Source organism: Impatiens glandulifera, chromosome 7 (assembly GCF_907164915.1).
Source record: "Impatiens glandulifera chromosome 7, dImpGla2.1, whole genome shotgun sequence".
In the NCBI taxonomy this organism is placed as follows: domain Eukaryota; kingdom Viridiplantae; phylum Streptophyta; class Magnoliopsida; order Ericales; family Balsaminaceae; genus Impatiens; species Impatiens glandulifera.
Genome location: NC_061868.1, coordinates 42,412,082 through 42,437,026, shown reverse-complemented (window position 1 = coordinate 42,437,026; position 24,945 = coordinate 42,412,082). Strand labels below are relative to the sequence as shown.

The 24,945-nt window shown below is 33.6% G+C and overlaps 2 protein-coding genes across 4 annotated transcripts; one reads left to right on the top strand and one right to left on the bottom strand.

Moving 5' to 3' along the window:
- Positions 1–485: 485 nt before the first annotated feature.
- Positions 486–23,331, bottom strand: LOC124945126 (sterol 3-beta-glucosyltransferase UGT80B1). 3 transcript variants are annotated; one of them, XM_047485505.1, is made up of 19 exons: positions 23,090–23,331; positions 19,925–20,150; positions 14,804–15,039; positions 13,919–13,983; positions 12,675–12,794; positions 12,412–12,483; positions 9,753–9,843; positions 9,491–9,633; positions 9,137–9,207; positions 8,424–8,505; positions 7,814–7,915; positions 7,629–7,684; positions 3,993–4,027; positions 3,159–3,372; positions 1,920–2,135; positions 1,669–1,728; positions 1,306–1,345; positions 1,013–1,234; positions 486–900 (listed from the first exon to the last, which is right to left on the bottom strand). In XM_047485505.1, the coding sequence occupies exons 5-19, from the start codon at positions 12,759–12,761 to the stop codon at positions 850–852; spliced, it is 1,542 nt and encodes a 513-aa protein (XP_047341461.1). In that variant the 5' UTR covers positions 12,762–12,794; positions 13,919–13,983; positions 14,804–15,039; positions 19,925–20,150; positions 23,090–23,331; the 3' UTR covers positions 486–849. The 3 variants fall into 3 exon arrangements, with proteins under 3 accessions (XP_047341461.1, XP_047341462.1, XP_047341460.1); XM_047485506.1 differs by lacking the exon at positions 13,919–13,983 and having other exon boundaries at positions 12,675–12,814; XM_047485504.1 differs by lacking the exon at positions 13,919–13,983.
- Positions 14,016–20,148, top strand: LOC124909953 (GATA transcription factor 27-like). Its single transcript, XM_047450579.1, has 3 exons — positions 14,016–14,055; positions 14,831–15,112; positions 19,928–20,148. Exons 1-3 carry the CDS (start codon positions 14,016–14,018, stop codon positions 20,146–20,148), a joined length of 543 nt encoding a protein of 180 aa, XP_047306535.1.
- Positions 23,332–24,945: the final 1,614 nt, after the last annotated feature.

Sequence of the window (24,945 nt, the reverse complement as noted above, 5' to 3'; positions counted from 1 at the left end):
CAAATCTAAAAAAAAAAACCTTCATAAAAAAGCTCTTTACCTTTTTATCATAAAAAAATCTTAAATAACCAACATCAAACAAGCTCTAAAAATGGTGGATCATGATGTGACAAAAATGTGGGAAAGTAATAAATGTTTTAGCCTGACACACACACACACAAAGGAAGAGATTTATGAGATAAAACATTGGTAGGTTTATTATAGTAAAAGATGGCTGCTAATTCTGGTGGTTGTTGATATCTCAATTTAACATTTAAGTAACCAAACTATTTTACTTTGTTTGAATAAAATGATCTCATTTTAATTTATCATCAATTTTACAATAAAAAAACCCTGATATTTCATATTACACAAAACAACATAACCAACCTCTTTCTCAATATTAAACAATTCACCTTATTTACTTATATATATAAACCTGTCAATTCAAAACAGTAACATTCATAAAGATTCTTATACAAGTGGGGTTTATTTATTAATTTATTTATTTTATAAGTTTCATTTATTGGCACAACATTTTAAAATATAGGTGTAATGACATTGAAGTCTATCCAACAACCCACTTTCGGTGTTCAATGACTCTAGATAACTTTTCAACATAGGGTCCAAAATCCATTGAACAATTTTTTTATTTTTATTTTTAGTGGGAAAAGAAAAAAAAAGAACAAAAAATTTCCAAGAAGACCAAAAATATGAAACCATAAATAAACCTCAAAAACAAATCTTTTCTATGTCAAAATGCTCTCCTAATCTCAACTTACCAAATCATATATATATAAATAAAAATTGAAACTTAGTTAACCAAATATGGATCTTACCTTATATAGCTAATGATCTCAAAAAGTGATCTTAAAGCCTCATTTCTTCTTTGATGATCCTTACTGCTTCAAGAACGCCATTCTACGATTCAAAATAAATAAATAAATAAATTTATATCCACGGAAATCAAACTGAATTTTGAGGCATTTTATTAACTCAGGTTAACAAAAATGACAAATTCTAATGCTGAAACCTCATAAGACAGTTGTTGGGCAATCTCCCGTGCACGATTTTTCGTTTGAGGAGACAATGCTTTATTTATAGCCTTAAGAAGAACATTTGCAGCATTCTCCACAGAAAGATCATTATCTTCCTCGGGAATAAGATGGTTTCTTTTCAGAGGTTCGGGTCCAACTCCGAGCCAACACATCCTCTCTGCCCAGTAAAACTGATCCAGCATAAATGGACATATCACCTATTCCACACACAACTAAAACTTGAATCCCAGTCCAAGTGTAATATAGGTAAATTAACAGATAAATGAACCTGAGGGATCCCAGTTTGCAGTGCAGCAGCAATAGATCCACTGCAATTCGAATAAAGTAAAAATCAACGGAATAGGTGGACAAGCATATTTTAAATTCATGACTAGAACTAAGAATACAACATGGTGACATTCAAGATAGCTTCACTTAGAAATCACACAGGTTCGACTAATAATGCCTACATTCTCGGGGAGATTTCCAATCTATAGATTTCCATGACATAATGGTCCAAGGAATACATAAGTCACAAAGATTTAAATACCCTAATTCTATGTGTGTATGAGTCATATCTAACACGAACAATTAAAACTAGAATCAGAAGTCATAGTTTCAAATGTAGATTCCGATAGGCACATTGTCTCACCTTCCACCATGATGAACTACAGCAGCACATCTTTGAAATAGCCACTTGTATGGCACAGAACTGAGGCATAGAAACCATAGGAGTTGGTAATAAGAAATAAAAGAACATATTTATGACCAAGTATTATAAAATTGTGTTGGCAAAGATAACATATATAGTCTACATCTATCCCATCTCTTCCTTGCAAATAAAAAAACTATCACATCTCCTCCTATTTCCATGCTAAGGACCAGGTAAATTAGATTACTCACCCGGAAAAACAAAAGAGTCTGCCATCGAAAAGAGAAATCCCATCTTCCATAATAGATAATGATTCAGAAACTGTAACTGTTCCATTACAAATATTCTGGATAGCAAATTGTAACAGTTCACATCCGGACAAGGAAAGAATGAATCTGTAACTTGATGTCTTCAAAACAGTTTCAAGAACATGAAGAAATGCTAGAGGATTCTTCAAGAAGCCCATACTGAAAAATAAGTGAAGTAACATGCTCATCAAATGAAAATTACATAAACAAAGTATATGTTAAAAGTGAAGGCTGTAATCCTCCAGAAACAAATGAAAGATAAAATAAAGAATGACAAAAAAATAATTGTCAATTTTTATTTATTAACTGAAAAATAACATTTGTTCCATAGAGCCAGAAAATTACATAAAAAAGGAAGTCTCTTCAATTGCCAAGTTCTACCGTTAGTTCTAACAAACTCGTCTTTTTGAAAATAAACTAGGGATGCTCTACCGATCAGGTCGGGTCTGGTTCAGGTAGGATACCCAGAAATATCTTTTCATTTTCTTTATAAAAGACTCGTACATGTCCAATTTGTTTCTGAAAGGATGCAAACTATATAGTCGAATTCTTATAAATATTTTAATAAGACATTAACTTTTTTGAAATATTATCATCATATTGTTTTATAAATATTTTTTTTTATCAAATCGAGGTCGGATAAATTAGTAATCCGACGTAATAGTTAATGCACATAGTATATCTTTTGATTAGTAGTTAGAATCTCATTTTTAGGTTCCAAACAAGTCATTAGTTTAACCCTTTTAAATTAAATACTTATTTTTTTATGAAATGATTATAATGCATCTCTAAATTTAGTTTATGATACAATAAATAATTAAATATGTCAAAAATATGTGAAATAGATCAAAATATGAAACACGTCAAAAACATGTTAAACGTGTAAAAAATAAGGTGAACGTTAAAATATGGTTAAAAGGGTCAAAAATATGTTAAAACAATGAAAATATGTTAAACGGATCAAAAATGTTAAATCGGGTAAAAATGTGTTAAATCGTTTTCCGGCAATATAGAGACACGTTGTTTCGGGTGGAACCAGTTCTGGTCAACCGACACCTGATATTTTCCCCCCAAAAAACCCAATTTTTTGCCCTGTGTAGAAAGAACTTTAGTGATAAACAGGGACCAATATATCAGGAATACAAAATATTTATATCAGGAAATCAAACATGAAAAACTTGCCTTCCAGCAGAACTAAGGCCTATAAACACTGGCGGATGCAATGGGGTCTTTACAAAGTTCAGCAATTCAGCATGAGCAAGACACGTCTTGTCTGTAGTATTTATATTTCCAAAAGTATCCAAAGCTGAAATTTCTGCACACTTGCTGCATGAAAACAGCCAGCCATCCGGAACAAACCAAGAACCGCAAACTCGGATATTTGAAGGCCAGTAACCTAGTTAAAGTAAACTCAATGCATCACATGTCAACATGTAAGAATTAATCTTAACCCATTCTATATAACAGCATAGTAAATTAAGCACAAGTTTCAATAATAATAAAATTAATAATTAAGAAGAGATAATGTGCACAAGAAGTCAATTAAAGCACATTGCAGTTCATATCAGGACTCGAGTTCATCCTAAACTTGATCTGCAAGGGTATGTATGAAACCCATACAAAATTCCACTAATGGATTAATTGATATGAGTAGAGAATAGATCAACTCTCCCTCAAATAATGTGCAAACACTAAACTCCAAACATATATATGAGTCTCTACTCCAATTAATTTGTTCATAACTTATGAGGACACTAACATTATCAAAGTGAAAAGAAATCCACTACAATTTTCGAGTCATGTTCTAAATGGAACTATTTCAGGTCTTTTTGACACATAATTTATTCATGTAACTTACAACAGATTAGCACATAATTTTACTCTCATATGAGACAAAATTTTACGATTCATCTCTCATCAACCTCTCACATATACTCAAGATATCCTCCAAATATGATCACTTCACAATGGAGACCCAAAAATGAGAAAAGTGGAACCAGCTAAATATCAACATACCTGGACATTCAACAATTTCTTTGCTAAAACCATACCTGTCACCACAAAGTACCAAAATTAGAAAATATTTTAACTTGGTACTCCCCGTTCGGGTGTTCTACGTCGTGGTTCTGACACAAAGACAAAAAGTGATATGCATGGAGATACTAATAGCTCCAAAATAGATAAAAAGTTCATTTTTTATGCCATGCTGCTTATTAAAATACAAACTATGCTGTATAGTATTGTAATTCTCAAAAGAAGAGATATTTCCACAAACATTCAAACAAGACACTAAGAGTTATAGTGGTTCACCAAAATAATCCTACATTCAGTTAGACCGTTTAGGAGATCAATTCCTTAAGATAGTTTGATGAGTTACAAGTATTCACTTCTTCTGAGACAGCACCTTTGCCTACCCTATACCTTATAGCCTATTTATACTATTAACAAAGAAAGTGCATGTCTAACCCAAAAAACCATATTACAGTTTTCTCTCTAATAGCTGCCCAATGCTCTTCCCCTTCCTTTTCCGTCGCTGCTCGAGCAGCGACTGTCGCTGCAACCATCTTCACTTTCGGCTGACAGCATGTCTCGTCCAATGTCCAGTTGGAAGCGCTACGACAACTTTATGTCGCTAATCTCAGACTGCTGCAATGCGCGTCTAAAAATACCGGTAAAAGCCCCGCTTCCGCGACTCCCTTCGGCGGCACAATCAACTCCAAATGCCCTAAGGCGTTTAACGCTCACTTAGGTACATCTAACTCTAAAAATGTATTGTCGATTCAGGGGCATCAGAGCACATGATGGGAAACCTATCTCTGCTACATGATTTTGCATATACAAAATCATTTGTCCACCGTTAGCGTGGCTAATGGCGCATCTGCCAGAGTTCTAGGAACCACAATCGGCTTGCGTAACTAAAATTTGTTTAAAAAATGGTCTCTATGTTCCAAAATGTTGATTCCAATCTATTGTCAATTAGAAATATTTATCGGGATATAAAATATCTTACCAAATTCTATCCAAATGGTTGTGAATTTCATGATACGGGAACAGGGAGAGCGATTGAAAATGCAAAGTTGTGTTCGGGACTCTACGTCTTGCAACCTAGCCCACCTATAGAGAATGTTTCATGTTATTCAACCTTTTTCAAACAAATGTGTTTGGTTCTATCATGATGAAGAATCAGATTCTTTGTAATACTGATTCTTTGTAACACTTGTCAATTTGCAAAACACACTCAACCTTCTTATTACCTCGGGCTTCCTCTTAGCAAAAAGATACATTGGGCTTCAAATCGGATCCCTGCCATCTAATTACCTTGGCTTTCCCCTTGGCGCAAAGATTATAAGTATGGAAACTTAGAGCCCCATTATTGAGAAGATGGAACAAAAGTTATCCCTTTGGAAGAGTAAGCTCTTATCAAAAGCGAGAGGCTCACCCTTATCAAGAGTACTCTTTCGGCTATCCCAACCTATGTGATGTCTATTCTCCCCATCCCGGCGGCCGCGGCAAATAAAATGAAGACAATTATGAGTAATTTCCTTTAGAGTAATTCTAAATCTTCACGTGTCGCGTCTCCCACTTGGTTAATTGGAACCATACTAAGTTATGTAAGCATGAGGGAAGACTCAGAATCAAGGACCTTAGATCCTTTAACCACTCACTCCTTTATAAGTGGTGGTGGAATTACCATAACGATGATAACATTTATGGGCTAAAGCAATTTCATCCAATTACAGTATTAGGGATTTCGAATGGATCCATCTAACTGTGGTTGTAGCATTAGGGGTCACACTGCAAAACTTTGGGGATCCCTCCATCCCCTTATTTACTTTTATGTTGAAAACGGCAAAATGATTCTCTTCTGGACTGACCCGTGGCATCCTGACGACACCCTTTCTGTTGTTTTTCCCGATTTCTATAAAGCTTCTAACAAGAAGGTGGCCACAATTTTTGAGGTTCATCGGTGGGAAGATCGTTTGGTCACCCATTATCAACCACAAACTCTCCATTGCTCAACAAAGTTGCCAATGCTTATGTCGCTCCTTACCGATACCACAATCTCTACGGAGTCCAATGACAGTTTTGCCTTGAAGGAATCCCCTAAATTCCAGTCGAGTTACATTTATAACGCCTCTATCCCCGGGGAGTTGATGAGCACTATCCTTGGAAGGAGCTTTGGAAGCCAAAAATTCACTGGAATTTTAATTTTTTTTGCATGGGAGGTTATTCACAGTGGTATACTTACTCTCGACAAGCTTAAAAGAAAATGAATTTCCCTTGCTAACCGATGAAGTCTCTGTCTTCAAGCCGAAGAAACGGCTAATCATATTCTCCTTCATTGTCCCATGGCCTCCTCCATTTAGGCCCTTCTTTAGAAGGTTATTAATCATGCATGGCCTCCTAATACTAACATTAGGGACTTTTGAAAACAATGGATCCCGAGATGCTTAAGAGGAGTTATTAACAATGAATAGAAGTGCATCCCACTTATTATATGGCAGATATTATGGAAAGAACGAAATAGGAGAATTTTTCAAGGAAAGAGTACGGGGCCGTAGGATTAAATGTTTTATTCTTCAAACTTTCGCATCAATCAAGAAAAAAGAGATGTGCACTGGATGGGACTATTTGACCTTATCGGAATCTACCTTTATTGTTTTTTTGGTTTTCTCTTTCTTCTCCCTCTTTTTTTCTGCAAATTGTTTAGGAACGTTTCTTGCATACCACTCTCGATTTCAATAAAAAGTTAACATTGAAATAACAAAATGAACCAAACACATTGAAATAGATCGTCAATTCATTGCCGAGAACGTCAATAAAGGGTTTATTTCACCCTCCACGTCACGCAATCAGGTGGCTCACAAACTCCCAAAGTTCAGGCCAATTCAAATTTTGAAAAACTATGTGGCAAGTTGGGCCCTCTCAATATCTATTACCCAACTTGAGGGGTAGTGTAGTATTATCTCTCTCTTCCTTGGAATTGGTGCACCTTACTTGCACTCAACACATTACTCGATTTATACTCAACGTATTGTTTGTTGTCATTGCTTTACTTTTAGTGCACTCAATATACTCTATATGCCACACATTACTCATGTGATCAAAAGTTCATATCATTCAATAATATTATCATACTTTCACTCTCAAAAGCTCAATCTTCTACATCATTCTTTAATGATAATTTTTCCACATCAAACTTGGTAGAAGCCGTGTGATTTTCTTGATTGCACAAGAACAAATGTTTCAGTTATTTATAACTAGGCTCTGATACCAATTTGCAGTATTGTAATCATCAAAGAAGAGATATTCCCACAAACATACACCCAAGACACCAAGAGTTATAGTGGTTCATACCAAAATAGTCCTACATCCACTTCAACCCGTTTAGGAGATGAATCCCTTAAGATAGTACAATTGTTCACTTCTTCTAAGACACCATCTTTGCCTTCTTTACCCCTTAGCCTATTTATGAAGCTATCAAAGAAAGTGCATGTCTAAACCCAAACAACCCATATTACAGTTTAGTTAGTTACGTCTAATTCTACATGCATATATTGCTATTGTTTGACTTCTTGTGAATCAACCTCATCATTTTTTGCTTCCAAAATTCAATATTGACAGCATATTGTCTGTACAAGAGATACTTACAGTAACAGGGGAGACTGATATCTGTCATGCCATGTTGGGAGGCCTGTAACTGGGTCCTGGTAAAAGTGAAAGACATATATCTATCCATGTTCAAATATGTGGAAATGATATGAATAATTTTATTTATAGACCATATGAAACCAGTAGATGAGATGGAAATGGCCAGTAAAGAACTACAACCACACCGTGAACGGCCAAGGACTCAGATTCAGCTCAGTGCTTCTCCATAAGCCCCAATGTTCAGTAAAGAGAGGCCACATCCAATGGATGACATCTTTCCATCCTACCTACATTGAATTTAATGTAAGGCACTATGTAAACAGGTGTTTTAGTGTAAGACATAAAGTAAAAAGGAAGATATAGACCCTAGAAAATCATGTGGAAGAATGGAATACAAGTAGAAAATTAAGAAACCTTGTTGTACTCACAAAATCAAATTAGAAAATTGTTTGGTTCAGCCAAAAAAAATTGGCCCTGAACTTGTGCCAAATATTCAATAGGTGACTACTCCAGAACATCCAAAATTTCCTAAAGTTGGATGTGTATTCATGAAGCCCTTAAACTTACACCTCATATTCGAAATTTTGAACTAGGCTTTCTGCTAAATTTACCTCATATAAATTTATATTTTGGTTTAGATCTGGATCAGGTGATGGAGTGTATATAACCAAAACCATTCAATTGTCACAATTTGAAATATCCAAGCATACAATGAAAAAGATCAGGAATCTATTGGATATCTGGCAGAAGTTCAAGTCCAATTTTATGTCTTTGACCATACTGTAAAAGACTCACCTTGTTACTTGGAGCCTCTTGAAGAAACTGATATAGAAGAGGAAGTTCTTTCCTGAACCGTTGCTCAAATGAAGAAGGGGCACTGCGACAATAGCAGGGAAATTTGACATTACAATTAGAAGAATTGATGAAGCAGAAGACCACGAGATCTTCTCCAAAGTATCGTTTGAGGCATGAGGCAGAGAGAAAACTCCACATTTATTTGATTATGACAGAATATATTGAAACTATCCACTCTTAACAATATATCTATTTTGGATATTGCATTCTCTCCAGATTCACATTTGAAGAAATGCAAATCTCAGATCACTTAAAGCAAGTTTAAAGTTCCAAAATTTTAAGCAATTGCAATGTATTTGTTTCGGAGATGCAGCAATGAACAACAATAGATCTAACCAAAAGGAACATGTAAGAAATAATCTACATGTACCAGGTAAGTGGTAACATACTTAATTAAAAATAACTAATAACTTCATGAATCCAGCCATATGAAAGATTTCTCCTGTAGTTGAATTACCAATAAACCTGCCCTCGATTATTTAATATGAACACTAATGGCCACATCCATGTGTGTCAACACTCAATTGGGGAAGAAGGGTTTCTCGCAGCAGAAACAAAACTGCAATTTGGTCTACCCATTACACAAGAAGTACCAAAATATTGGTTGCGGGATGAGAGAATCAAACATGAGAAGTTAATATGGGCATCGGTACCTATAAGGAATAACATATGGAGAAGAAATGATGCAAGGTATGCGATAAACTTCAGCAATGCTCCAACCTTCCTGGAAAAGAAGATTTGGCAAGAAGTCAGATAGAAGTATTGTTTCAATAGTTACAGCTTTCTAAAAAGAAACAAGACGGTACTAAAAGTTCAACATTAAAGTCTACAATCGACGGTCATTGAAATATTCGGGGAAATAAACATGTCTAGTTACTGTCTATTTTGACTATTGACACTTACATACAACAGTAATTATATCACCTTACATGTCATATATGAAGCCAATTAGTGAAAACAATGGAACGTGGTAAAATCGGACATGTATTGTGAATATGATGTTATACCAGTGCAAACAAATTTATCATCAAGAAATCACCCTCCAAGCTTGGGCCATCTCCAAATATCATTTCTATAGAAGCTATGATTTGTCGCCTGTGTTCATTCGTTATTATCCTCTTCTCTTCAGAAAATAATGGTTTCACAGTTCCTGAGAGAAGAAAAGCAATGCATCTTAAAACCATTTTATTGGCCTAGATAAAGATAATGTCAGTATTAGATAGAACTAGTGGTAGCAAGCATTAGCAGGTAGATGTCAGAAAATGAGACCTTGGTAAGTATCTTCATAAGGAGAAACAACAGGAGGCGATGAAACAGAAATGTATTTCACTTTTTCTGCATCCAAATGAGCACATAGATTCTGCAATATAAATAAGTTCAAGACACTAATTCAATCAGCACTTAATCTTTACTCAGATTATAAGATATTAAACTGTAAACAAAGAGGAAAATTTTAGTGCATTAAGTGTGCGGTGTGCCATATGTAGATTCCCAATGGTTAAGACGGATGATGGAGGTTATAAAGGATTTCTGCTGAAAGAAAGAAATTCAATCAAATTCATGGAGATGAAAAACTGGTAAAAGGAGATTAGAAGATCTTTCTGAAGATTTTTTTTGTTTGTTAAAGGTGGTCAACTTTCATTAAAAACAAGAACGCTACATGTGTGGTGGGGAGAATCAAATGCAAAAGCAAAAACAAAGCAAGAAAAAGTTAGATGCCAATAAGATAAAAAATTATCATCGTGCAAGCCATTATTTTCTTTATTGATGTAATCGTGTGGAACATGAAGCATTTGATTCTTCCATAGCCGTAGCTTTTCCTTTAGGATGTTCTTTTGTTCATTTCTTTCTAAATCGTTTAACACATGATGAGGGAAATTGATTTTCAGTAATAATACTTATCCCTGATCCCCAGGCAATCCATTGTTCCCAATCTGAAACTTTGTGCAGCATGACCTAATGGAAATTAAGAATATTCTGCAGGAGAGCCCACATGTCCCTAACCAGGTCCCACATGTCCCTAACCAGGTCCCACATGTCCCAAACCAGGTCACAATGTAGTGGGATGTAGTTGATGACCTCTTCACCTTTTATGCAAAGACTGCACCCCCACTAGCCAAGTGAAATCTCTTTCTCTTAAGCTTCATGGTTGTCAAAACGCCGATATGAATTGCTTCCCGGCTATAGAAGGGGATCCTAGAAGGGATTTCAGCTTTCCACACTTCCTTCTAATGATGATAGTCTTGAAATTAGGGGACCCAAAAAATTGAAAATGTATTTGTATCAGGATGTAAGAGACTTGAGAAAGAGTCTCCACAAGACTGGCAAGTCTACCCTCCTCCTCATGGAAGGAGGCAGAAGCGAAAGAAAGTAATCTTCCAGACAGTGAGGCCTGAGATGGTTCTATAACAATCCGTCACTCTACCATCCTTTTTATTAGAGGTGTCTAGATTGTTAAGTGTGAAAATAATGACCTAGATGTGGGTTAAGGCTCATTTTGGAGGAATCAAATAGGGATAAAAACAGTTGAACAAGAAAAAATGAAGATATTCTCCATTGGCAGAGCCAGCGGAAGACATGTAGAATTTTAAAGAGAATGAAATTTCCTTGTATATACTTGGATTGTTAAACTATTACAAGAAGGTTACAATTTATAGGAAATATAAAAGAAGCTAGTTAAATGAAAGACAACTTCATAGATAAGTATAAATGAATGTTTTGTTAGGAAGACAAACAACTCCCAATCACTTGGAGTAAATGACTTAGAAAGGCAAGGTGACTTTGGATTTGGAATGCTCCCAAGCTTTCCATCTCCTTTGACAAGACGTTTTTCCTCTGCAGTAGAAGGAAAATCAAGCCAAACAGGACATTGTTTGTCTCCTCCACTAGTAACGCCTTCATCATTTGCTTGCTTCTCTCCTGCGGCACTACAACAAAGGTTGTTGCTTGCATTTTGGGCCTTAGGTGTTGTTTGTATTTCAGGGTTTATCTTTTCTTTTTAGTTAAAATATGTCCGTAAAATATATATTTCAAATTCTTCAAGAAGAAAGCGAGCCAGCCAACAAAGGACCCTTTGAGACATATATCATCTGAGTTATCTCATTTGAAGGTAGGGTATCTCAAATTGACCTAACCCTAAAAAATTCATAGCCCTTTAAGACTTGAGCCGAAGTATCAGACATTTAAAATTTTTGGCATCACCTCTGTATAAACTCATACATCGTTCCTCTACAAAACAATGACTATATCAATTTAGTGTTCATCAATATGCTGACCCTATGCAGGATTCTCAACATCGACCCTTTGATCTATAAGTGTCCTCAAAGCCATTCATTTTGAGTGGAATCAAGATCTTTCAGGTCTCCTTGTATACACAGGAATTTACTGTGTGAATGGGAGTGTGAAAATATCAACCTGGGCCAAATCCAAAGTCACATTTGCCTTTTCCAAGAGTCATTTACTTAAAGTGATTGGGAGTGTCTTCCTAACAAAAAACTCATTTATGTTTATTCAGGAAGTTATTTTTTCATTTAACTAGCTTTTTTAGCTTGCCTATGATAGAAATTTGAAGATAAGATGTTTTTCATATATTGGAATGATACAACTAATACAAAGGAGACTATTATTTATAGACAAAATTAGAAGACAACTAATGATAAACAACTACCTAGATAATATACATGAGCATTTGTTGGGAATACATAAAATTCCCATCCACATTCTTGGAAAAGAAAATCACCTTCTAACTTTCTTCTCTTAAAAAAATATACATCAAGGAATTAGTCCAACAGATAGATATTCCTAGATTCTTTTCCTCTATGAACAATATTCGTTTTCCTTAATCAATCAGCAATAGTCTCCTTAATCAATCAGCAATAGTCGCATCTTTTGCAGGTAACTATAATGAAAAGGGATTTTCAGATCGCACCTTGTGTTCGGAATGAGTAATTAGAATTACATTATACTGCTTCTGATCAGAAGCAAAAGCTGCAGCAATAGCCTGAAAGTTGAATAACATTTCCAAGATTACTAAGATTTATGCCACTCGCTACTGAGTTCATTAGGGTCTGTTAAGACTTAAGAATCATGATTTTCACAAAACTGTACTACGTCTGAAGAATGAGATACAAATACTGGTGCATAAATGGTTGTGAAGAGATGTATGTATGCATATAATAAATGAGTACTCACAGCTAGGGGATAAACATCCCCTTTGGTGCCGAAGGCCATAAACACAGCCAGGGGCTTTGATCGGATAATTCCATTCTCCAGTTCCATCAGATACTGCAGCTTGAGTCATGCCCAAGTTTCCTACGACGAGCAATAAAGTCCTATCCATATAAGTAATCATGGTAGTAAACACCTTGATGATCTAAGGTCCACTCAGGCCCGATTAAAATAATAATAATCGACTACCATTCTATATTGCCTTATAAAGCACTTCATTCAAATCATTGACTCAAATATTCTCTATTTCTGTTAAAAATATATATTCATTATATATTTACGCCTCTAACGTATTTCACCCAAATAACCTTAAAATACTGAAAAGAAATATACCAAAAACGAGACAATCGTCTAAGAAATATAGAAATACTTTCATACTTAGGAAGATATAGAAAGATAAATATTTTGAAAACAAATATCTTTAAAGGTCTGACGAACAAGAGAAATTCTAACCTGTCTCCCCTTCTCATTACATCAATTCAAAAATGAAAAGAAAAAATTAATTATTTTAAATTATTCAAATTGAATAGTTTTCATTTTTTAAAGAGGTAACTTTTTATAAATAGAAAAAGGAACTTTTTCTATTTAAAAAAAGTTGACCTCTTTCAGAAAAAGAAACTATTTAATTTTAATAGTTTAAAATTACTCCTATTTTTTTGAAAAGAAAATTAAAATTGTTAAGTATTCAGTGACCATAATTAATTAACTTGGCCTAATTGGAACATAGAACAAATTGCAGTCAAATGAACATTATCAAATTTTCCAGAGTTAAGCATCTTCAATCTTTTTCCCACCAAATTCATAAAATTTCAAATCAATTTAAGTATCAATGATATATTATTTGTCTATCTCTGTAATATTTTCTAGACACCTTGTTCAACCACTTCATTTAGAATTGAATGAGAATATTATATTTGTAGCAAGAAAGGGTAATTAATTTAAGTACTCCTAATTTTTCCTAACTTAGCATATATTGTCTTTAATGACAAGTTATTAAGGGTAAATCTTAAAAAGCAAGAAGAAAAAATTCAAATCCAACAAAGGAAAAGAAATTGCCTTTACTATACTTTATTACGTATTTTCAATCGTATTTATTATTTTATTATTTTTATGACCGATACAGGTCAGATTACGAATTTTTTATTTGTAGACGAGAATTATTTTGCTTTTACACCATCAATGTTTGGCTATAACCTTAGTTACTCTACCTGTCTCCATCCAGGCTCCTTAAGGATTCTTTGAAGTAGATTGCTACTGGGATACTAGGGTTTCACTGAAAAAGTTTCAGAAGAAGATTAATTTACCATGGGCAAAAAAGGGCCATGTTTCCACTGCGGGATAGAACGTGAGTAATTCTTTTACCTTCCAATTTATCATGTTTTTACATGTCTCATAATTTCAATGAAATAAAACTAGTAGGGTTAATCAGTTCAAAACAGTCTCCTTTCTTTCAATAAAATAGATCTATGTAATGGTGTGATATAAGAACTGTCATGCTTGAGTTTCCAATCTTATTCTGATAATCAATTGACATAAACATCTAACATATAAAACAATGCAACAACATATTGCCAGACTTTATCCACATCTATTTCCAGTAAACGTGAAGAAATTTACTGCTTGTGTTCCTCAAAATTATTCCTAAACATTTGCAAACACACAAGTATCTGTGTGAATAACAAACTGATAAAGTAACATTTTGTGTTAGTGAACATTCTATTTTCTAAAGATATCCTTATCTGATGTTGGTAAATGTCTTACAGCCAATTCCTTGCAACTAGTATAGACATTACCATAAGAAAAGAAGATAATAACAGGTGGAAGAACAAAAGAATTCTATGATGTTCAAATTAGAAAAATAAATATTATGGCATAGTGCAATATATATATATATATATATATATATATGATTTCACAAATTCTCCTAGAACATTGAAGAGGTTAGATCATTTCAATTCTTTTCACCCTAACATGATGTGAAGAGTAAGCAAACACTAGGACATCCTAATATATTATTATACAACTTTAACTTAAAAGATAGATTTATTGTACCTACTACTATGAATAATGGCAATATGAATGTGGCTATTTACCGTATGGAATTCAAATGAATTGAACAGAAACACCGCTGTGGAGGAATGGACCGCCTGAGAAGCCAGTTTTGTGCAATGCATGTGGGTCAAGGTGGAGGCTATGGAAGACCCTGACTGACTATATTCCCCAGCATGCTATGCCAACAGCGATGCATCTGCCCAAGAGCAGACAACGCAATTCCCAGAAACTAAAAACTGAGGCAAAGATTGAAAAGCGTGAACCTTTTTCAGCTAACCTGGAAGAAGAGATTGGAAACAGATCTGTGTCAGGGTCGGACACAATAATTGTTGATAACTGCATTGATGAAGGTACAAAAGGAATTTTTTTATTTATGAATAATCTTGTGGTACATTTTTAGAAAAGGGGGCAGCAAAAGTCCTCTTTTCCATTTGCATTTTTCTTTATGTATAGTTTATTAACTGAGATAAAAGTAAATATGTGACTAGAAGGACTGTAAATTTTAAGTGATACCCATTGAAATTTGTTCCTAGGATATATATATATACATATATATATATACATATATATATATATATATATATATTAAGCTATAAACCTTTTACGTAAAATGTCTACGTTATTCGTATGCACCAAAGTCCGATCTTTATAAGTAAAGATACTTAAAAGATGCGAATTGATCCCTTTATACCTTCAGCCTCTTTAAGGAAAATGTGGAGTGAAAGCCCTGTTTTCCACTCCATTCACATTTTCTTGCTGTATATTTTATTAACTGAAATGAAAGCAAATATGTGACTGGCATGGAAATGCAAAATTTTAGTGATACCCTTTGAAGTCTGTTCCCAGGATATATAAATATCATGTGAAAGCTATAACCCTTTTACATGTATCTACATTATTCATATGCACCAAAAGTTCGATCGTATTAGTAATGATATTTAAAAGAAGTCAATTGAGCCCTTTAACCATCGGCCACTTTAAGAATTCACTTCAATTCACTTTTCTCTAAGAGATGCCATCCCAAATTGAGAAGCCAATGGAAACTACGGTTTTCTAGTGACCATATGAATTCAAACCACTAGTGGCAGTTCCTAACATGTGTAAAGCCTGAACGCAACAAATTAGAGATCTAATTCTCAAATGGAAGAAGATCAAGGGTCTAAGAGTGATCTATTAAAAAAGTATATTGGCTTATTCATTACAATCTGATGATAATCCACTAAGCTTCAAAATAGGATAACGGATCCCGGCCGTCTAATTGTCTAATTACCTCGGCCTTGCCAAAAATTAGAAGTATGGATACTTGGAACACCATTATTGAGAAGATGGAACAAAGGTTAGCCCTTTGGAAGAGTAAGCTCTTATCAAAAGGCGAGAGAGGCTCACCTTTGTCAAGAGTACTCTTTCGGCTATCCCAACCTATGTGATGTCTATTCTCCCCATCCCGGCGGCCGTGGCATAAAGAATGGAGACAATTATGAGTAATTTCCTTGGAGCAATTCTAGCTCTTCACGCGTCTCCCACTTGGTTAACTGGAAAAATACTAAGTTGTGTAAGCATGAGGGTGGACACGGAATCTAGGACTAGATCCTTTAACCACTCACTCCTTTGTAAGTGGTGGTGGAAATACCATAACGATGATAACAGTTTATGGACTAAAGCAATTTCATCCGAATATGGTATTAAGGACTTCGAACTTCGAATGGATCTCTTTAGCCAACAGAGTTAACCATGGTTGCAGCATTTGGAGTCACATCGCAAAACTGTGGGGGATCCCTCCTTCACTTCTTTGTCGGAAACGACAAAAAAAATATCTTCTGGACTGACTGACCCGTGGCATTTTGGCGGCATCCTTTATGTTGTTTTTCCGATCTCAAGCTTCTAACTAGAAGGTGGCACAATTGATGAGGTTCATCGGTGGACAAATCGTTTAGGCACCCACTTTCAACCACAAGCTCTCCACTATTGAGGCTGCAAAGTTATCAATGCTTATTTCGCTCCTTATCGATACCACAATCTCTACGGAGTCGAGGAACAGTTTCGCCTGGAAGGAATCCCATAGATTCTAGTCGAGTTACATTTATAATGCCTTTTATCACCAGGGAGTTGATGAGCACTATCTTTGGCTAAAAGAAAAAAAATTTCCCTTACTAACCGTTGCAATCACTGTCTTCAAGCCGAAGAAAAACGGACAATCATATTCTCCTTCATTGTCTCGTAGCCTCCTCCATTTGGGGCCTTCTTCAGAATGTTATCAATCATCCATTGGTCATGCCTCCTAATATTAACATTAGGGACTTTTGGGAACAATGGATCTCGAGATGCTCGAGGAGTTATTAGCAATGAATAGAAGTACATCCCACTTATTATGTGGTGGACATTATGGAAAAAACGAAATAAGAAAGTTTCAAAAAAAGAGTTTTGGACCGGTAGAATTAAAGGTTTTCTTCTTCAAAATTTCACATCAATCAAGAAGGGGATATGCAACGGATATGAGAGCATCTCGAGCTTATCGGAATATAACTTTACTGTATTTTTGGTTTTCCCTTTCTTCGCCCTCTTTTTTTCTACAAACTGTTTAGGAACGTTTCTTGCGTTCCCCTCTCGATTTCAATCAAAAATTACCTTTTTCAAAAAAATAAATAATTTAATTCTTCCCGCACCAAAACTTTTATCTTGAAATGTTCTTTTATTCTTTTCTTTCCAAATTGTCCACCACATGATGAGGGGATGAGCTTCCAGTCAACAATGTTATTGCTTGCTCCCATACGATTCTTATAATGTTTATATTATCTCAAACTTTATTCTAATTTATTTACTTAAGCTTGACTAAATCTTGCTTGAAATATGTTTTAAATTCTTAGCATTAGGCGACTATTTGTAAGCCAGTTGTGATGACAAAACAATATATATTAGAACCAAAAAGGGACACAAAGCCAAACGCCCTTCTAGAAAGAATCTAAGATTTTTTCAAACATATGCATTAAATACATATGAGTGGCCCAAAAGAAGTAAGAAAATTGTACACCCATGGCCTTAATAAGACAGGTGGAACACCACAGATCCAGGGTCCGCTTCGGATAATATAGGCTATAGATACTTTAGACAAACAACTGGGCCACCACAACCCAAGCCCTAAAAGGTATGAATGAAGGTAATTGTAGCCCATTATCCTCACATTTATAAGGAGTTTACATCTTCTATAATTTCCCGATGAGGGACATCACAACAATCGTCTCAAAGTTACATGTCATAACATAACATGTAAGAAGGAATTCATTTAAAGCGGTAAAAATAGAATTCCCTAAATTGCCACCACTTCCCAAAGAATTTATTATGAAGACCTATTTGAGCACGTTACAAGACGAAGTAGCTAACCTTGTCTAAATGATGGAACCGAGCTCTTTCTACGAAGATATGAGCCTTGCCGAAAAACAAAAAGTGAAGAATTTAAGAGAGGGACAATTGTCACATATATTTGGAGTAAATATTCATATAAATATATGTAAAAGTGAGAAATAACATTCATATGAGTGAAACAAGTTAATTTGTGGTATATGCCAAGATTTTAACATGTGGGTTTTGCGAAGAGTTAACTTGTGGGATTAGTCTAGATTTTTCTTTCCATAATCCCTTCCCAATTTAGGTGGTATATTTCAACCCAAATGAGGAAGTCCAAAAGAATTTGATTCAACTCCAAATGAGTGACTTTGAGAATAATCATTGAATAGATGGTTGATGTCGAGATTCTCATAGAGCAGCGCCGTGGATTGTCTGCAGAGTGGAGACGGGTTAGTTTGTGTGGGAGTTTTTGTTAGAAGTGAAAACACTATAGTGTTTGCACATATGATGCCAAACTCAAGTAAGAAATTAGAGATGGAGATGAAAAGATCTATATTAATCGAGAGGGAGAAAACTAGTGAAGGAGGTAAGACCATAAACTGATAGGGAGGAGGATACAAATTCCACACTATTCAGTTCATGCTTATAGCCTAGGGCTAATCTCTTGTATAGGACCTGGTGTAACAACCTACTTCCAAATTACTAACAGAATATAAAAAGAATCTAAGTTGTTTAGTATAAAAGACACATGGACTGGATATTGTTATGCTAACAAGGGTGCGTTATCTTCTACTCCTAGCCCAAATGTCTTCTCGTACTCTTGATCTACTCGTGACAAACTAGCCTAGATTGTTATTTCCACAATAATTATCATAATTAGAATTAGCAGATGCATATATATAAAGGATTCTAGAATAGGTAATTCATGTATTAGTTAATAAGTCTTTTTCCCTTCTTAATCTGTTGGCTTCTCATCTACTTCTTAACCTAGTAATCAATCCTTATTGGTTTTCTAATTAGCTAAATCTGAATTGGACATTGTCCATTATATTTGATGGTGTTCACCCTTTATACTTATTGTCAATTGTGCTTCAAACTAGACATTAAATTACAGGTTAGATTAGCATCACTGTAGTAGTTTCATGGACATGTCTTATGAATTGGTACCAATTAGTATATCAAGATGAATTAGAAAATTGTTAGATTATAACTAGACATTAAATTACAGGTTAAATTAGCATCACTGTAGTAGTTTCATGGACATGTCTTATGAATTGGTACAATTAGTATATCAAGATGAATTAGAAAATTGTTAGATCATAACATTTCACGTCATCTTATGAATCAAGATGTACAAGTCAACTTTTTTATACTAAAAGATAAGCATATTATCCTCTAAAATTGGTCAAAAATCAATTTGTTGCCTTATTCACAATTATTTTGATAAATATGGCTGCTAGTAGAAGAGCTTCATGTATTATAGTCAATCATTTTACTTCCTAATCCGTTTTGTAATCTAGAGAAACTGATCTTCACATATAGATATGTACTCTAATTGAACAAGACTACTCCAAAAACTTATCTGCAATACACACAATATGTTTTGCTTCTAGCGGGCATCCATGTAAATGTGTTGGCTTTTTACAACAAAACATTTTAGAAGTAACATTCGTTATCTATATTATGATTTATGTAATTCTCAGCTACTCGGTCAATCAATTTTTGTTTTTCAACATTAGACAAAAGTATTGATAAATGTTGTGTACAGCACAAATTTTGTTAACTGATTATGAACATTTGATTACTACTTATATCCATACCAGGTAATTGGCATACATCCATTCCAAGACAAAAGAGGTCAGTGCTTGATCAGTATACTATATCGTCCGCTGATTGGCTTCAAAGGAAATTCTGTGATATGCTTCGGGACCCTGAATTCTCCAAACTATCTGAGGAGCAGGATCAATTGCTCTTTTTTCCTGACAAAGGATTATCTTCCAATGAAATTGGTCTTGGATGTATGCGACTTCAATCAAATCCTTGAAGCTGAAAAGTAACAAAGGCACACTCATTCATGGTTAAAAGAATGGGATTCATGCTTCTAAATTGTGGATGCTTATGCTTTTGTTCAAAGCAAAAAATGAACAAAGACAATATATTTTAATTTGGGTAACTTACAGAATTTGTAAGGACTTATTTCCTTAAGATTCAAAACTCCAGGCTCAAACTTGAGTATTTATTGTATTAATAACTTCATGGATGTTTAGCATTTACTTTTCTACATTGAAAAAGCACATCTTCTTCCTTTAATTGATTTGATTATCTCAACATGTGATGAATGAAAGTTTGAAGGATTAGAAATTCAATCACAATTCAAGCTTTTTTTTTCTCTCTATGCCTATTTTGCACGTATCTTTAAAAAGCTATATACAATTCTCTCTTTTTTTCAATATCTTTGAAACCAGGGTTTTTTGCAATATCTTTGAAACCAGGGTTCATTCCTTGTAGGAGGCTAGCATAGCTTCTCACCACCATGATCACCCATTTCAATCAAATCATACTCTGTCATTAACAAGAAACCTATAACTTTATGAATGTCACTTTTTTTCAAAAATCAACTATACTATACAATGCCAGATATTTAGAGGAAAACTTAACTAAATATCATCTCAAAGAACCAATTCCACACAATTATGTCAAATCCATCCCTCACTTAACCAGTTCCCAACATTACTACTCATATCCATCAATCATCCATGTTTGCACTAGATGAAACACACACTACACTCATCCAAAACTCCGAACCTTATCCATAGCCTTTCGACATTCTTACATGTAGGTCTCCAAATCATGATTCAATTTTACCTATTGCTAATATTTTGGAGATACCAATTCCATTAAGAAATTGGGTCACTCACCCAATTTTTGATTCATCTCTTATGAAAGGCTATTTTTTAGGTGTCAAACATGCAGAACCTTATCTGATAAAATACAAGTATCAACCAACATGGATGAAGCAGTGAATCACACCTAGTTGTAAAGGGCTTCTCGCAAATTGATTATGAAGAAACTTTTCCCTAGTCTTTAAAATCAACACAATCATGATTATTTTTTTCCTTTGCCTCTACACTAATTGGACGTAAAAAAATGTCTTTCTAAATGGAGACATGGAAGAAGTGTATAAACATGTTCCTTCTCGAATCGGATCATACCCAAACAAAGTGTGCAAACTTCACAAATCTTTGTATGACCTTGAACAATTCCCTATGAATGGTTCAATAAGTTTGTTAGTTAATAAATCATGGTTACAAACAGTGTCGTGCATACCACACTTTTTTTGTAAGAACCTCGACTAACAACAAGATCATCATTCACACTATTTATGCCCATGAATCATTATCACATGAGATGAGTTGAAGAAAATTAATACTTTGAAAGGGATTCTTGAAAGAGAATTTGAAATCAAACATATTAGAGATCCAAAGTTCTACCTAAGAACGTGACTAAATTAATTTTAAAAAATGTATATTTCTTTAACAACGAAAAGATATTTTGTACCTTCTAAAGGAAACTGAAATGCTTTGATGTAAACTACAGGACACTCTGATGAATACATCAAATAAATTTGGATTAGAATAAGATCATGCACCAACAGAGAGGCGGACGACTAGTGGGAAAACTTCTCTACCTATCACATACACCACCCGATAACATATTTTTTTGTGAGTGTAATAAGTCAATTCATGAACAATATCTATGAGTAACTCATGAATGTTTGTGTACTTAATCCAAAGATATCCCATAGGAACTTCATGTAAATGACTCTTATTAAGAAAATATGGTGACTTGTGCATCATGTACACTAATGTAGATTGGAAAGTGATACAAGTAACATACAATCAACTTCGAGAGATTGCGCTTATGTGATGGGTAACCTTGTTACAAGGAGATTACTGGTGCCAAGAAGCAGCATCGAAGCAAAATATTGAGCTTTGCTCTTGGAATAAAGGGCATATGGATACACAATGAACTTGGGATCACTGTTGAAAAGGCTGTAAAACTGCGATGCAACAAATAAGTAGTAATCATTATAGCTAAAAAATTTGTTTACCACAACCGAACAAAGCCCATTGAAAATGATCACACTTGAAAACCGAGAATGTGGTCAACGGGAATATGAAGCTCTCCTCCATTCCATTGAGGCATCAAATTGCGGACATCCTCACGAAATCGTTCCCACAGACAAACTTTCATGATCTATATATGGCAATTTATGGGTCTACAACATGCGCTACTCAGCTTGAGGGGAATTGTTGAACATAACTTGTTGTAATTTCGTTATTTGTATATATTTAGATTACTTTTGTATAATGTATTATTGGAACTAACACACAAAATCAAGAACACGTGTTCTACCCAATCTTATTGTCTTCTTGATTATCTATCTACAAAAGACGAACACCATATTTTCAATCCATGTCCAAAAAATACATATGCAATTCTGAAAGATAACTGCAGGATTTGACATAAGTTCCTCACTCTCATCAACATATCTCCACAAAATAACTTAAAGCATTTACATGTACCAGCATCCCTAATCAAAACAATAAAACAATCACCGATACCAAATACAGTAAAGATTTTAGGGCACACGTCAATAAAACTTATGGACGGAAGGAGAGTTCTTACAAGCTTACACCCACACCACAGAAGTCTCAGTTATTTGATGTAACCTCATTCATTGCATGAGTTAAACAACATGAAGAAGATGATTGTGCCTAAGATACTTGGACTGATAACAGAATCAATACCTATAATGGTTGCAAGAAACAGTAACTATAATATATGATTCTATAAAGCATATAAACCTTCCATATTGAGTGATTCATTGACATTAAGTGTACGAATGTGAAGCCTCAAAGATTCATGGGTGAGGATAACAAAACCTGGATGCATGAAAGTTGAGATAAACGAAGAGAAATTACCATTGCAGACTGGTTTGATCGAGCTAGCGGTGAGATTGGCGGCTTGAACAGCTTAGAATTCAAGGGCTAAAGGGCCAGGCCGAGTCAGAAAGGCTTGGATGACTCTTTGTGAACATTAGGGAAAGGAGAGTGAGGGGAAGAGGGACAGCCCTGATAATTGTTTCGTTGTGCTTGGGCTGTGAGGGCTCTCAGCCACAATGGATAGTTCAATGTGCTCTCAGCCTTGTTCAGATGATTCAATGGACAATCCAACTATGAAGCTTGTTTTTTACTAATTTAGATGTCTGAATTAAGATGGTAATCAATTTATTATGTCGGTTTCAACACGACTAAGAAAAAATATATATCAAAATTTATTATTTCAGTTTATTGGTCTATTACAATCTCTTAAGATATAAAATAAAATAATTGATTAGATTAGATTCATTTTATTTATTCACAATTATATTTATAACAAAAATAACAACAATAATAATAATATAAAAAATGTTGTAAATCAATTTAAATTAATATTTTTTCATTTTTATTTATTTTAATATTATTATTTATAATTTTAAACATTATTCAAATGAATAATTAAAAATTGTAACTATTAAAAATAAGGGAAAAAAATTATCGATATTTTTGATATATATATATAAAAAAAAAAAAGTAAAATATGGTATAATACCAAAATAATATTTATAAACAGAATTAACTCTATAAGTATTTTTTTTTTCTTTTAACTTCTCTTCAAAAATACCTGCACGGGAAAGAAATAAAAAATTTTTACCATCATGTCAAGGGAAAGTTGCGGGATAAATTTATTTCATTTTCTAACCATAATGTTAATTTAATTTAAAAAATTAAAATATAATTAAATCTTAATATTATTTTATATTAATATATATTATTATATATTATTGATACCGTCAATATTAGTATGAAAAGTATGAATAAAAAATTACGAAAATAAAATGAATTACTATAATAATAAAAGAGGTTGGATTTATAGATTTGACAATAGCTAAACTATTTTAGCATTACTGAGAAGTGATTTAAATAATTTTAAAACAATATTTATAAATATTAAATAAAATTAAACAAATAACTTATTAAAATAATTAGCATTATTAAATTATTATTTCATAATAATTAAAAAAATAATAAATATAAACCACTATTAAATTAAATTATTTAGACTTTAAATTAAATTAAATTTAAATCCTCTCTATAAACAATTACTTTTGTTTACTTTGTATATATGTAAACAAATATGTGTCTTTCTTTTTTAATCATACATTCTTTATTTAACCACTAATTTACTTTTTAATTATACACTTTTTTAAGAATTTGAAAGTTAAAAGTTCTTGTAAAATTGTTGACCCTTGTAAATTTATAAAATTAAGAATTTATTTTAAATTTAAGAGTTTAATTTAAAATAATATTAGTTATATATTATTATTTTAGACTATTATTTTTATATATAATTAAATATAAAATTTGATAGAAACTGTGATTTCGGTTGAAATGAGTGGTAGTCTATATTTTGATTTTTTTTTTGACTATTTGATTCGAAATGAACAGTTGAACGTTCAGTAATCGCGGTCCACAAATGTGTTTACTATACCACGTTATTATTACGGCGATAAAAAAATCTCTTCTAAAACCAATCAAAACGGTCGGTGAACTTATTGATCTTTTTGAACACTCATCAATTTTCTTATTTATGTTGATATTTACGTTTACATATATACCTATTGAATATATTAATTAGAAGTGACAATATAACTTATTTTCGATTGCATTTTTCGATGAATCTCAATTCTTTAAACAAATTCTAAATAAATCTTCATAAAGTTTAGGCCAAATTCATA

What these genes read in the sequence shown, in the direction of transcription:
- LOC124909953 (XM_047450579.1), top strand. Translation starts at nt 14,016, where the DNA reads ATGGGCAAAAAAGGGCCATGTTTCCACTGCGGGATAGAAC. An exon ending in TTTCCACTGCGGGATAGAAC is followed by an intron (nt 14,056 to 14,830) that starts GTGAGTAATTCT and finishes TGAATTGAACAG; the next exon opens with AAACACCGCTGTGGAGGAAT. An exon ending in TGATAACTGCATTGATGAAG is followed by an intron (nt 15,113 to 19,927) that starts GTACAAAAGGAA and finishes TATCCATACCAG; the next exon opens with GTAATTGGCATACATCCATT.
- LOC124945126 (XM_047485505.1), bottom strand. Translation starts at nt 12,761, where the DNA reads ATGGAACTGGAGAATGGAATTATCCGATCAAAGCCCCTGGCTGTGTTT. An exon ending in CCATATGTTATTCCTTATAG is followed by an intron (nt 8,506 to 9,136) that starts GTACCGATGCCC and finishes CTATTGTCGCAG; the next exon opens with TGCCCCTTCTTCATTTGAGC. An exon ending in GGCCTTAGTTCTGCTGGAAG is followed by an intron (nt 2,136 to 3,158) that starts GCAAGTTTTTCA and finishes CTTATTTTTCAG; the next exon opens with TATGGGCTTCTTGAAGAATC.